The 15,855-nt window shown below is 44.0% G+C and overlaps 1 protein-coding gene across 1 annotated transcript; it reads left to right on the top strand.

The window, feature by feature from the left end:
• Positions 1-13,440: 13,440 nt before the first annotated feature.
• LOC308693814 (olfactory receptor 51I2-like) lies at positions 13,441-14,358 on the top strand (the record flags this gene model as incomplete). The annotated part of the gene is made up of 1 exon (XM_081370909.1): positions 13,441-14,358. One exon carries the CDS (start codon positions 13,441-13,443, stop codon positions 14,356-14,358), a length of 918 nt encoding a protein of 305 aa, XP_081227035.1.
• Between the last annotated feature and the right edge of the window lie 1,497 nt (positions 14,359-15,855).

Raw genomic sequence — 15,855 nt, 5'->3', positions numbered from 1 at the left:
TCCAACTTCTCCCTTATGCTCTGCATGGTCAACTGTCACCTAATGCATTGCACGCGCATCGCGTTACTCGCATATTGCGTTGCATATTTCTAATGTTATCAATATAACAATATTTCATACAGTAGCCTGCGCTCTGCACGTATATTATGGACACGATGAAAGAAGAGAAGCTAAATGAGCCCAAGTCCGACCCGAGCCCGATCTGTAAAAAAAAAAAAAAACGGCCCGACTGCTCCCAATAAGTGACAAAATAACACCAACATTTTCCTATTTACATGTTGTGATTTGTATAGTCACAGCGTGTACAAATAACAAGGTCACATGAGACACAGCCATCTTCTAACCGTATACATACTGGGAACTATATTCTCAGAAGGCGAAGCACTGCTACTTGGGCGGAGTGATTTGCTCGCAGCACCTGAGAAGTCCCGTGGTGAGGAGCAGAGAGTTCACTCAGAGTTGGAGTAAATCACTCCAGAAGTAGAAGTAGCAGTGCATCGCCTTCTGAGAATATAGTTCCCAGTATGTATACGGTTAGAAGATGTTTGTGTCTCATGTGACCTTGTTAATCATACACGCTGTGACTATACAAATCACAACATGTAAATAGGAAAATGTTGGTGTTATTTTGTCATAACACCTGGGCCAATTGGGAGCAGTAGGCTAGCTGGAGTCGTTTACCTCCATTCTTTGTGCTAAGCTAGGCTAGCATCTGACGCATAACTTTGCGTCAGACAAAGTTACGGCACGCACGGAGATGAAAAGGGTATGTATGGACTTATCTAACTGGGGGGGGATACGGTGAATAAGCTAAAGTCACAAAAAGTTGCCGTGTTCCTTTAACCGCATTGTCTGACCTTATTCATGAGCGGGATGCTGCATGAGCTAGGGCCAGACAAACCAACTCAAATCCTGATTGGTTGTATTTTAAACAGCTTCGTAACAAATGTACAGTTACGATCAGAAAGGCAAAAGCAGAGTATTTTCTTGATAAAGCTTCGGCAAATACTAGTAAGTTTTGGAAAAATGTAAAGCCTTTGACTGGAAATAGATCTGTTTCAGGTCTTCCCCATTGCATAACAAAAGATTGTACTAAAATAGTAGATAAATCGTACTCGGTTACTGATGTAACCTCGGTTCCCTGAGAGATATGAGTATTGCGTTGCAATTAGAATATTGAAGCCTTTATTTTAAAACACAGTGCAGCTGCACAGCGAGCACAATACAGGCTGTGCTCGTTGACTAAGCATGCTGATTGGCTGTGCTGCGGCAACTGCATGAACCTATGGTGAACCAGCCAGGGCGCGCGGTCCAATCAGAGGGCTTGCCGCCTAACTCGCGCCGAAGCTCACCTAAATGGGTGTGGTTGAAGAGTATAAATTCGCCCAAATTCGCCAAAGGGACAGGTTAAATCGACTGAAACAAAGCACCTGATATAAGCATAATAGCACGGCTGGCAATGCAATACTCGTTCCCTTATCTCTCAGGGAACCGAGGTTACATCAGTAACCGAGTACTAGGGATGGGCATTCGATTAAATTTTCTTAGTCGATCGTCGGGAGAATTAACGATCGACTATCGATTAATCATTAATATTTTTATATTGAAATTCATTATTTCTTTAACTTTTTATAAATTAAAAATGCAATGAAAATACAAAAATACAGTTTGTTTGTCCTCGATGAGATCTTTATTACAAGAAGATCAACTTGTGGCAGTGAAACTGGACGTTCGGTAACGTTAGACTTGAAGATGCCCTGCGGTGCTCTAAAACAGCGGAACCTGCAGCTGCGAGCCGGCGTTCTTAAACAGAGACCCATGACCACTTCATCCGTTTTCTGTGATCGGATAGCTATCCGATCGTGACAAGACCAAATGTAAATGCCCTCCGAAACGCATTCGAGACGGATTTAAACCCGATCGCTCAAACCACTTCAGGAGGAGAGCTGAGACGCATTCCAGACGAAACTGGACAAGTGTAAATGCATCTGGTTGTTGAAATCACATATGTAAATTTGACTTATCCCAAAAATGCTAAGAAATAAACATGTGAGAGCGTTTTATAGGCCTAGGCTATATGTCATGTTATAGCCAGATATGACAACGCTACTTCAACACGCATCACCACAGATGAGCATCAAGCCAACGTGCAAACTATCGCAAATCAAAGTGAAAGTCATTCATCAACACACAATCATCTTCATTAAAAGTAAAGAACCGAAATGATCTTACCAGGGCTGTTGCCGCAATATCTGGTTGCAGTCTTTGATTTAGAAATTTTCGCTGATGATCAATAAAATGCAGCTCATATCAGTTGCTTTCGGACGTGCAACAATTTAAATCTGCATATAGCGCGGGAATTCAAGATCGGATTTATATCCGTTTTGCAAAAACACATTTATGTGACCGGGTGTAAATGGAATCGTTTTGATAAATCAGATAGCTATCCGATCTGAGAAAATGCATGAAGTTCCCATAGAACTTCTGCACCAGTCTACTGATTTCTGTTGAGAAAGATAAGCATGTTGACATGATCTGGGATCAGATGCGACCGCAACGTGGTGACAGCCAGTCCAGCCGCCGAAAACACCCGCTCTGAGGGGAATGATGTTGCCGGGATGCACAGGTACCTCCGCGCTAAAATCAATTCCATTGCTTCAAGACTCACACTACGCAACGCAACCTGCATGATTAATCGATAACAAATAAACGTGATCGACGAAATTCTTAACGATCAATTATCGATCGTCGATTAATCATGCCCATCCCAACCGAGTACGTTCCCTTTCGAGAACGTTTCACTCGTATTGCGTTGCAAATGCTATGGGAACCCATTTTAAAATGCCGTGCTATTAGCAGAATGACTTCTCTGATTCTCATCCAGGGAATAAACCCAGGACTTATAACAGAATTAGTCGGATTCATCGGGGACCAGACCGGTCGGGTCCCTAAGATGTTATAAGCTGACACTGGGTCAGTGATTAGTACAATGAGGACCACAAGGGGGATCCTAGAGTAACAAATAGGTATTAGCATATTTAAGTTACTATCGTCTTCCGAGGGGGGAAGAGATGATATGGAAATAACCTGGGCTCTGAACGGAGTCAAGAGCACCTTAGGTAAATATGCATGCCTTGGTTTAAGGACGATTCTGGAGTCGTTGGGCCCAAACTCAAGACAGGAAGCGTTCGGGGAGATTGCTTGCAAGTCACCTACTCTCTTAACCGATGCTAGTGCTAGCAGGAGTGCGGTTTTGAGTGAGAGAGGCTTTAGGTCAGCCAACTGGAGTGGCTCGAAAGGGGGCCCCTTGAGGCCCTTCAGGACCATGGACAGGTCCCAGGCAGGGATCGAAGGAGGCTGAGGCAGATTAAACCTTCTGGCTCCTTTAAGGAACCGAACGACCAGGTCGCTTTTACCCAAGGAAAGACTAGCCACCTGGGCGTGAAAGGCTGCTATAGTCGCCACGTATACTTTGAGCGTGAAGGGGGAACGTAAGATACCACTGCCATGTTGTCCGTCCGGACCAAGACGTGGTGTCCCGCCAGGTGTGGGAGGAAGGTTTATAGGGCTAGAAAAAAACACTCTCAATTCGAGGCAGTTGATGTGTAGGAATTTCTCCTCGTACAGAGCTCCCCAACCCAGGTTGGAGGCATCTGTTGAAATAGCCTTCCTTTTCGAAACCAGACCCATGCTCACACCCAACTGGTACCAGTTGGCGTATTTCCAAGGGGCCAGGGCTCTGATACAGCGCTGGTTTACCCTGATACGTAAGTGGCCTGAGCGCCACGCATGAGCTGGAACCTGAGGCTTTAGCCACAGCTGAAGGGGGCGCATACGCAGTAGGCCTAGTTGGAGTACTGACGATGCAGAGACCATGAGGCCCAGAACCCTTTGAAACGTTCTGAGGGGCGTAAGAGAGCCCGCTTTGAACAAGCTGCTAGTCGCTGAATTGAGAGAGCTCAGTCCGGCGTGGGCCAAGTTCTCATTTGAACAGAGTCGAGAACTGTTCCCAGGAACGTTATTCGTTGGCTGGGGGACAGCATACTCTTGGGGAAATTCACTCTGAGCCCAAGGCGTTCTAGATGGCCGAGGAGCCAGGCTTTGTGAGTAAGTGATTCTGCCTCCGACTGGGCCAATATGAGCCAGTCATCGAGGTAATTCAGATTGCGCATTCCCCGCTGTCTCAGGGGGGAAAGAGCCGCATCCATGCACTTCGTTAATGTACGAGGTGTTAGGGACAGTCCGAATGGTAGGACTGTGTACTGATATGCCTGCCCCTCGAAGGCGAATCTCAAGAATGGCCTGTGATGGGGGGGCTATTTGGATAAGGAAATAAGCATCTTTCAGATCCACTGAGAAAAAACAGACTCTTGGGCGAATCTGCGCAAGAATATGTCTGGTCGTGAACATCCTGAACGGCCTCACCATGAGGGCCTTGTTCAGGTGTCTGAGATCTAAAATAGGCCTGAGGCCGCCATCTTTCTTCGGAACGAGAAAATACCGGCTGTAGAAGCCTGACTCGCTTTGTGATTGAGGAACTGCCTCGATAGCTCCTTTCGTCAGCAGATTCGTCACTTCGGAGCGGAGGACGTGAGCCACACTGCTCCTTACCGATGTGTTGACTATAGTGCGAAAGCGAGGGGGTCTGCGAGCAGACTGAAGTGAGTAGCCTAGTTTTATGGTATTCATTACACAGACTGACACATCGGGGATGGCTTGCCAGGCCTCGGCCCGAGAGGCCAGGGGTTGAATTAAATCTGACCCACACAGAGCACAATACGAGCAAATTTCCTCACACAAACACCTGAGGGGCCGGGTCCCAGAATCTCGGCGGCCCGCCCCCCCAGGTGTTTGGGTGAGGAAATTTGCTCATATTGTGCTCTGTGTGGGTCGCTGTTAAAACAGCGTTTGGTTGCAGGGGTGCGTGAAGAGAGATGGCCATCTCCAGCCATGTTGCGACCGGTAGCCTGAGTGGTGGTCTTTGTGGCTCGCAGGGCTAGATCGGTGGCGCTGTGCAGGTTTCAGAAGGCGGCTGGATCAGGTCCTGACTCATCCATAGCACGGAGGAGTTTGGCCTGAAACACTTGAAGAACTGCCATGGTGTGCAAGGCCGAAGCTGCCTGGACAGCGGTGGTATATGCTCTATCAGCGAGCACCGAGGACGTTCTGCACAGTTTAAAAGGGTGTGTAGCTTTTTCTCTCCAACTGCCAGCAGTGTGAGGACACAGATGAGTGGCCACCGCTTCCTCTAGGGGTGGGGCAGTTTTACATATTCCTTTTCCTCTGCGCCGTCGACTGACGAGAGCGTCATAGAGGTGGAAGTGCGCAGGCGGGCTGAGTAGGGGGGGTGCCATGACTTTGTGAGCTCCTCGTGGATCTCAGGATAAAAGGGGGCGGAATGCTGACGAGGGGCCTGTTGGCACCCCGGCAGGAACCACTCATCCAAGCGGCTTCTGGTAGGCTCTTCTGGTGGGGACCAGTCAAGTCCTAGCTCGTTGACAGCACGAGTGACAGCACGAAGTTCGGCGTCGATGCCCGCTCTGCTGTCACCTTTATCTGGTTGAGAGGGAGGGGTGGGGTCCGCAGAGCCCGACCAATCCTTACCTTCTGAAGCCGCCATTGACAAACTGTCATCCAGTTCCTCCACCGATCCGCCAAATGAGACTCTTTTTGCTTGTGTGCTCTTTGACCACGCCGTTTCTTCCTCTGGGGCTCGAGGGGGGCCGGAGATGGAAGATGAGCAGGCTCGCTCTCTGACGTAACGAGAGCCAGCCTCGAACGAAGCGCTGAGGTGGGCATGCTGTCACAGGAGGGACAGCCGCCTTTAGTGAGAGCTGCCTCGGCGTGCTCGAAATCGAGGCAGGCAGCACACAGTGTGTGTCTGTCAGACACATGCAGGGGAACCCCGCATGTTTCATAGACTGGGAGCGGCATTTGAAACAACGCGCTCTTGCTCTTTTTTGAATGAAAGGCTTAGAAGCAAAGGATATATTCTGCCGGATGCCACAGGGAAACGGCGATCAGCTTGATGGCGTCGAGCAATCACAGGATCTGCCGGTCTGCTGCTCCGTTCCGCTGCTGGGCTGATCAACGGTGAGAAGCTTCTTTATCCAGAGAAGTCAGCGATGAAGCAGGTGATGCGTTCTTCGCTGAAGGAGATTCAATTTCTCCCATTGGCGAATTTGGGCGAATTTATACTCTTCAACCACGCCCATTTAGGCGTGCTTCGGCGCGAGCTAGGCGGCAAGCGCTCTGATTGGACCGCGCGCCCTAGCTGGTTCGCCATAGGTTTGTGCAGTTGCCGCAGCACAGCCAATCAGCATGCTTAGTCAGCCTGTACTGTGCTCGCTGTGCAGCTGCACTGCGTTTTAAAATAAAGGCTTCAATATTCTCGAGAAAAGGAGTTTTCCCTTAGCATTTGCAACGCTTATACGAGTGAAACGTTGAGAAAAACGCCTCAGTCGAGACCCGGAGAAGGCCACAGCTTATCAAGCAGAAATCACAAGGTTGGTGAAAGCAGGCTATGCCACAAAAGTAAGTGACGAACAGGTGAGGACCTCAACTGAATCATGGTTCATCCCTCACCATATGGTGACACACAACAATAAGAATCGTGTTGTGTTTAACTGTTCTTTCACCTACAAAGACCACAACTTGAACGAGCTGCTATTGCCGGGTCCAAACCTGGGCGCCTCTCTCTTTGGTGTCCTGGTACGTTTTAGAGAACACTCCATCGCCGTCAGCAGTGACATCAAGGGGATGTTCCACCAGGTGAGACTGCTGCCCAAAAGACTGCCCTCTGTTGCACTTCCTCTGGCATGACCTGCAGAAAGACGCTCATCCAAAGTTGTACGAATGGCAGGTCCTTCCATTCGGGACCACATGTTCCCCTTGTTGTGCAATCTATGCTCTCCAAAGACATGTACATGATCACAGCCTTCAGGGAGATGAGTTGTGCAACTCTATCGAGAAGCACTTTTACGTGGATAATTGGTTGAAGAGCTTCTCCTCTATGGACACAGCCAAAGATATTATGGAAAAGCTGAGCACGCTACTAAAGGAAGGGGGATTTGAGCTTCGGCAGTGGGCCAGCAGCAAGTCAGAGCTCAAGGTCAAGGTCAAGGTCAAGGTCAAGATTTTAGAGATTTTAGAGATTTTAAGATTTTAGATTAGGGAAACTGCTGCCACAACAAAACATCACACATGTAACATACAACATATAAAAAGAAATAAATGTAAAACACATTCCAGTCCTAAAATCCTACGTCATAAAAACAATTCATAGCCAATATCATATATCATAACACAACACAGCCCTCAGTTCCTGCCTCTTGTACCCTCTATTACCCTCATTTATCTTCCTGCAGTTGCTCATTAACTAATTTAATAGACAACGGTAAAAATGAAAACTTATATCGGTTATACTTGCATAATGTAACCCTGTATCTTCGACCAGAGTTCATCAGCGTATACTCAGGATACAACACATGCGAAGGGTCTAATAAAATCTTGTTGGCCTGCTGGGTGATACAACGCTCAAAAATATCCTGTAACGAGCTAATACTCTGTGTCCCCATGATTTTTCCTGCCACTCTCAACACATTATTTATTTGGGCTCTCAATTTCACTGTTAAACTTCCGAACCAAACAATAATTCCATACCTTAAAATTGACTCAATCGTTGCTTTATAAAAAATTAACATGATATTACTGCTCACTCCAAACAATCGCAATCTCCGTAGAAAATGTAACCGCTGGTGGACCCTTGTGCACACCCATGATACATGTGTGTGCCACTTAAACTCACTATCAATGTAAACCCCCAAATATTTATACGAAGTAACCTGCTCAATAGCTACACCATGAACCACAACCGAGCTCCTATCCCCCACTGATCTGGGGTCTATGATGACCTCTTCGGTTTTTTTAAGATTGATCTGTAGATAATGGTCATCACACCAGCCCACAAACGTTTCTATAGCAGCTGTGTAGTCGCCAATACTGCCGTCTCTTGTCAACAATTGCAATACTACTGTGTCGTCCGAAAATTTGATAATAAATTGATTTGATTGCTGACTAGTGCAGTCGTTTGTATACAAAGTAAACAGAAATGGCGAGCTTACGCACCCTTGAGGGGCCCCTGTACTATTTACCGCAGCATCCGACAGCGCTGAGTTAAATTTCACCTGTTGTGTCCTGTTTGTTAAAAAGGAATAATACCATTTAATTATAAAAGGATTAACTTGTAGATTAATTAATTTCTCTAGCAGTTTGTGTGGTTGGATGGAGTTGAACGCAGAACTAAAATCGATAAAAAGCAATCTAGCATAAGCAGCTGGACTCTCCAGATGCTTTAAAACCAGATGTGTTAATGTAGAGACCGCATCATTAGTACCACGATTGCTTTTATATGCAAATTGATACTGATCTAAGGATGGCTCCACTTCCTTACGCAGCTCTCCTATTATAATCTTCTCAAATGATTTCATCACGTTCGATGTTAAGGCCACTGGCCTATAATCATTATTGTCCTGAGGGCATGAATTTTTTGGAATTGGAATTACAATAGATTTTCTCCAAAGCTCTGGTACTGTATGCGTGTCAAGTGAAAGCTGAAAAAGGCGATGCCAGACTGATGAGAGCTCCTCCGCAAATGTCTTTAAAAGAAAACATGACATCCCATCTGGTCCCGTTGTTTTACTAGAGCATAAATTTTTAAAAACCCTTGTAACATCCCCCGAATATATCAGTATTCTATCATCACTGATATTGCAGTTTACATTACCTAAAATATCATGACATTCCTTAAAAGTGTCTGTCTCAAATCTCATATAAAATTTATTCAGTTCGTTTGCTTTATCAGTTTCATTGACCGCGAACAATGGCTTCTTTTTCGTGGTCATGTTGGTCATTCCTCGAATTGAATTCCACAGTTCATTAGTATTACATTTTGCCAACTGTTGTTCAGCCTGTTCCTTATATTGTATTTGTGCTACCCTTAGTTGCTGGTTAAGGTCCTTTTGTGCTGCTTTAAGTCCCATTGTATCCCCCAACCTGTAGGCCATTTTTTTCCTTTTAATGCAATCTTTAATTCCCCCAGTAACATATGATTTGTTATTTGGATACCTCTTAATAGCTCTTGTTCGTCTGCCTAATAGCTCGTCAGCCATCTTCCCAAAGAACTGAGATCAGAGAGCTGTGAACAATGGCTGAACCACACGGACATGGACCCTCAAGAGCCAGCTTTAGGTCTGCATTGGCTGTGCCACTCTAACATGCTTCACTACAAGTCCAAGCACCACGAGAGTAGCCCTCCTACAATGAGGAACATTTACAGAGTGTTGGCCAGTCAATACGACCCTTTAGGGTTCCTCATCCCATTCACTACAAGGGCCAAAGTACTTGTCCAGCAACTGTGGAACAAGAAACGAGTGGGATGACCCTCTACTTCCCAGTGACCTACTTACTGCATGGCAAGAATGGGAAGCTGAATTGCCACAGCTGAATAACATCTGTCTGCGTCGTTGCTACGTCAGCCCAGCCTTTGACAAACCTGAGTGCAGCAGAGAGTTGCACGTCTTCTGTGATGCATCTCAGCAGGCATATGGCAGTGTAGCATACCTTCGCACAGAAGACACAGATGGACATGTGGAAGTTGCATTCAACAGCGTCAGCTTTCTATGCCACGCCTTGAGTTATGTGCAGCTCTCACAGGCGCACAACTTGCTAGTTTACTAACCAGAGAGCTGACCCTGCCACTGTCCAGAGTTGTAATGTGGACAGATTCCACGACCGTCCTGACCTGGATTAAGTCTGATTCCTGCCACTTTAAGGTATTTGTAGGTACACGGATTGCAGAGATCCAAGAGCTAACAGACAACCAGGCCTGGCGTTACGTGGCGTCAGCAGACAACCCCGCAGATGACCTCACCAGAGGTAAAAGACTACAGGAGCTTACAGGTCAGTCTCGCTGGGGTTATGGACCTCCCTTCCTATCGCTCCCCCGACCGCAATGGCCAGAGCATCCACTTCCCCCATGTGAGGACTTTACCGATGAACAGCGCAGACCTATGACATGTTTAGCTACATCTGTGAGCATTGACCCTGTGCCTGATGCAGAGAAATTCGACAACTTCAGTGACCTGATTTAGGAAACTGCCAATCACTTTCATGGAGCGATCAGTGATCCTGAAGGAACCCCTTCAGATGATGACTTCAAGGAGGCTGAGCTCTGCATCCTAAGATCTGCCCAAAGAGACAGCTTTCATGATGAATTCCTGTGCCTTTCATCTGGGAAACCCATATCCACCTCAAGTCGCCTCTACACATTGGCTCCAGAACTTGACCACACACTCCAGCTCATTAGAGTAGGCGGGAGGCTCAGACGCTGCCAGGACCTGGAAACTGATGTTAAACATCCTGTTGTCTTGGACCCCAAGCATCCTGTGACCAAATTACTCATCAGGCAGACTGACAGTGAGCTGAAACATCCAGGGGCTGAGAGACTGTTTGCAGAGCTGAGGAGGAAATTCTGGATTCTGCGAGGCCGTGAAGCCATAAAAAGGGAGCAGCGTTCCTGTCCAGAATGCCAAAGGTGGAGAGCCCAACCAATCAATCCAAAGATGTCTGACCTTCCTGTGTCCCGTCTCCGGTTACAGCAACCAGTTTTTTCCTCCACTGGTATAGACTGCTTCGGGCCCATGCTGGTGAAAGTTGGTCGCCGTAATGAAAAGCGCTGGGGCCTGCTCTTCAAATGTTTGACAACTCGAGCTGTCCATATTGAAGTGTTGTCCAGCATCAATACCGACTCCTTCCTTATGGCACTAAGAAGGTTTATCGCTCGTCGTGGGAAACCAGCTGAGATACTTTGCGACCAAGGCACTAATTTCCGAGGTGGGGACCGTGAATTACAGGAAGCATTCAACATCTTACATCCATCCCTGCAGGCCCAGCTCACAGAATACCAGCTGAAATTCCGCTACAATCCTCCCAGCGCTCCTCACTTCGGCGGGTCCTGGGAGCAGGAAATAAGATCCATCAAATCTGCTTTAACATCCACTCTGGGCTCTCAGGTTGTAAGCGCTGAAGTACTCCAGACAGTGCTGATCGAGATAGAAGGAATCCTCAACTCGAAGCCTTTGGGATACATCTCATCAGACCTGGCCGACCCAGACCCCGTCACCCCCAACATTTTCCTGCTGTATCCCTCACTTCCCCAGGTGATGTACCATGACTCTGAGCTGATTGGACGCCGACACTGGAGGACCTGTCAAGTATTAACCGCTTCTGGACATTACCTGCCAACCCTGCAGACCAGGTACAAGTGGCAGAAGGACACATCCCCCATTCAAGTTGGCACCGTTGTGCTAATAGTAAACCCCCAACTACCGAGAGCATCCTGGCCAGTTGGAAAGATCAGTAAAGTCTTTCCAGGAGCTGATGGCTTAATCCACTCGGTGGAAGTAAAGGTGAAGGACCGCACCTATGTGAGACCTGTGAGTCGCCTCATTCGGCTCTCCGCTGTGCCGGACAAAGATGGACAGTAAATCCAGTCTTCAAACTTCCCTGAGCAAGTTTGGGGGCGGCTGTGTTAAAAAGACGAGACTGTTTATATACAGTATTTTTTAGTTTGCATGCAGTTCCCAGGCCGACCACTAGGGGCGCAGCCATTTTGTAAATAGGGAAAGCTTCTGTGTTCAGTTAGTCGGCCCTGAGCATCAGCGATAGTTGCATGTTCCCTTGTTCTTTTTCTTTCTTCACTGTGTGCGTCCATGAGACAGGTGGGTGTTTGGCTGTGCAATGTCTGTAATGTTAAAGTGTATAAAAGTGTTGACATTATTTTTACACGTTCATCATTGTTAGCACTTGAGCTAAGATGTTAGGACAAGTCATGTTTTTCCTGCGCACTTAATGCTCATTCTATTTTACGTTTAGTTGGTTGATAACATCATATTATACTAGAGCAGTCACCTGTATGACAGTTCTGTTGATTAGTAGTGTAGTAGTGTCTATTTATGTGTAATAGCAGTAGTTATGCGTAGTGGTGAAGGCTTTGGGCCTACGTGATAGCATGTAACTGCATTATTACAGTGAATATATGGTGAATTCTACCTATTATCTTCTTTTGGTTAAATTCACATTTCCCCAGGTTATATTTACACTACTATTCTTGTTATTATTTGTGTCATCATAGTAAGTCAATGTAAATAGTAAATAATATTCTTTTTATTGTCTGTTTTGTTACAGAACCACGCACGCATATGTAACTAGTCATTCTATACTCTCCCATCTGAAAATAAATCACCATAAAGATCTATCCAGCCTATTCCTTTGCATTCTAACTGATGCACACTCCATGATCACACCACTATTGAACCACAGTAGTGAGAAAGTCTCCAGAACATTTGCATTTTGCTCATCTTTTGTTTCCTGTATTTTTTTCTGTGGAAGCTCTTCAGTAAAAGCACATTTTGTTCAGTCATCTAAGCCTGCAAGTTATTCTTCTGCCCTTGGGTCCATCTGCTGTTTGTCATCCACAAGAAACAGAAGCATTGCTAATTCACATGGAAAATAACATGAACATCAACAATTAAACAGTATATAAATCAAAATTGCCTAACGTTACCCAATGAAATGTTGATCTAGGAAGAGTTATAGGACTGTGAAGCTTTAGGGGTGTTTATGGACTCGATCTACTCCACCTATGTTTTGATAATCGTTCTGAATCCAATATTTCATGAAGCTAGAATTAAAAGGTTTTTTTTTTTTATTATTATTATAAATTTTTTTAGCAGAAGCTAAAAGAATGTTCAGACATTCATGCCACAAAATACTCTGGGGGCCATTAATGTTTCATGATAATGATACAAAAATAAAATGCTAGAGAGGAAATAATTAATAATTATTATTTGCAGTGGAAAGTTTGGAAAGCAGAATTATGCTAAATATATATGCTCTATTTATTCATGTTTTACATGCTATTAATTTATGTTTTTAGTGAAATCAAACTTCAGAGGACTTGAGAGGCCACAACAGGCCCCTGAGATGTGTTAGATAACATAAAAACACTAGCATGCACTGGTGACTCCACAGTCCAACTAAATCAGAACACAAATAGAGTTCATTACCTGCAGTTTTAATGAAGATGCAATGATGGGCATTTCAGAGTATATAATAGAAGGTATTTGTAATAATGTTTGTAGTGTTAAAACAGCAACAGTAACTGTGTTGAATCATTGATGTGCTAACCATTCATTTAACTGAATGATTATTATATTACTAATCAGATTTAAGACGTTACAGTTAGGGTCACATTACATGGTATAAGACACTGGCTAAACATTCTGAGCTGAATGTTTGTGTGTTTATTTATTTATGGTCTAAATGAACTTTGTTTGCTTTCTTCCTCAGGTTAATGAAAGTTTTCCTTGTGTAAGGAAAATGGAAAATGGAACATATTTTTACTTAATGTTGTTTGAAAATCTTGGGTGCATAAGATATGCTTTCTTCACTTTGGGGTTTATTTTTTACTGTGCTGTCATATACTTTAATGTTCTTATTGTTCTTGTAATCATTCTGGAGAAGACATTGCACAAGCCCATGTACATTTTGATGTCATGCTTGTCCATCAACTCTGTATATGGCACAGCTGGCTTTTTCCCAAGGTTATTGACAGACCTGCTCTATGATGCACATAGAATCTCCTTTGAAGCATGTATCATACAGAGTTTTGTAATTTACTCATATGCAGCTTTTGAACTTACAATATTGATGCTAATGGCATTTGATAGGTTTGTTGCAATCAGTAAACCTTTGCATTACAACAACATAATTACCACACGGTTTCTAACTTTTCTAATAATTATAGCATGGGTTTATCCATTTACTTTTGTTGGTATTAGTGCTCTTTTGACTGCAAGGTTGACAATCTGTGGTAACAAATTACTAAAGGTGTACTGCCACAACTATGAAATTGTCAAACTCTCATGTGTGAACTTTACTATTAATAATATTTATGGCCTGATTGTAACTATCACAACAATTTTTATCCCTTTGAGTTTTATACTGTATACCTATGTCAGAATTATTATTATTTGTCAAAGAAGCACACAAGAGTTCAGGAGCAAAGCATATAAAACTTGTATTCCACACATGATGATCCTTTTAAATTTCTCAGTTGCTATTTTTTGTGAGCTCACTTTGACTCGATTTGTGAATGGGGAACTTCCTATAGCGCTGAGTGTTGTCATTTCACTTGAATTTATTGTTATACCACCCTTTGTAAACCCTATTGTTTATGGCCTAAACTTTCCTGATATCCGCAAAAAAATTCTGCATCTTATAAAAGCCTCCAAATAACCTGCTTTGTTTCTGTTGTAATACTGTAACACAGAAAACCAAGTTTGAAGAAATTTAAAGATAATTGTTCAATCAAGTAGTCACTCACCTTCTAGTTGTGAATGATTGCTAAATGTGATAGTTTTCACCTTTCTGAATTCTTTACAGATTTCCTTTGACCTCCTCAGTAAAGACATTTTTGTGAAAAATTGTATAAGGGTTTTAGAATTATCTTTCTTAATCTACAGAATAAAGGGGCCATCCATATCATATGAGCTCAGATTAATAACTTTATATATAGAATATAAGCTTCCATGAAATCTTGTAAAAATTATAGACTATTAGTGTCAGTAATTTGTTAAAATTGTATTGTTTAAAAATAATAAGAATAAAATAACTATTTTTTAACTGGTGTAAAATTGTTACATTTTGTTATTCTGCATGCGAAGCATTACATTGTCAGACTGAACCTGGCTTATTTTTATAAATAACGATTCAGGAATCAGTTTTGAGAGGTTCAAACAATAGTTGTCAAAATACTTTATATCGAGTAATTACAAATCGTGATATTTGGTGTGGTTATATTTATTGTTAATAGAAATAGAAATAATAATAATAAAAGTGATTCAATGCCAGAATACTAACACTATTCTGTTTATAACCAGATTGCAAAGATGAAACCAGTGTAACATGTATGTTCTACCAAAAAGACTCAGGAGAGAATTATTGAATGCAATAGATTTATTTGTGAAAGATTACAGACGGAATAAAATTGATGCTCGACAAGCTCCGTCTCGGTTCTTTGGCGTGGGCTCTGTCCTCCGTCTGGGTCGGTGAGTTAGCCGGTAGGTCCTGCCTGATGGTCTGGACAGGGGCGGAGCCTAAACCCCCTGACGGTTGGACAGGAGCCTATACCTGGTGGTGGTGGGGAGGATGGGGGAAAACTTTTCTACGACACCTACAGCAACGAAAAGGGGGAGGTAAGGTCAGTCTTTATATCTGATGTTGAACTGTGATTGGTGGTGCGAAATTACATATTAGTGACGTGGCAATAGAGTCTTTCTGGTAGAACTTACGCTGACGCTTCCATTTCTACCAAAAAGACTCAGGAGAGAATTATTGAATGCAATAGATTTATTTGTGAAAGATTACAGACGGAATAAAATTGATGCTCGACAAGCTCCGTCTCGGTTCTTTGGCGTGGGCTCTGTCCTCCGTCTGGGTCGGTGAGTTAGCCGGTAGGTCCTGCCTGATGGTCTGGACAGGGGCGGAGCCTAAACCCCCAAAATAAGGAATATATGATGGATTCCTTACGTACCTAAGATGACTCTGGAAAGTATACAGGGTAATTAAACAACGTGAGAAAAGTTGATAAACGTCATCTAGATAAGGCTTAATACGAAACTAACGTTTGATTATAACGATGATGTAGCCTTGAAATTAATAGGGAGAGTGAAAGATGCAGTTAATAGTGCACTGTGCTTCGATATGTTACAACTCCTAAACAGAGCAACTTTT

Source organism: Scardinius erythrophthalmus (genome assembly GCF_964197995.2).
Source record: "Scardinius erythrophthalmus genome assembly, chromosome: 7".
In the NCBI taxonomy this organism is placed as follows: Eukaryota; Metazoa; Chordata; class Actinopteri; order Cypriniformes; family Leuciscidae; genus Scardinius; species Scardinius erythrophthalmus.
Note: the sequence above shows the minus strand (reverse complement) of the source record. Positions and strands in the feature narration are given on the sequence as shown.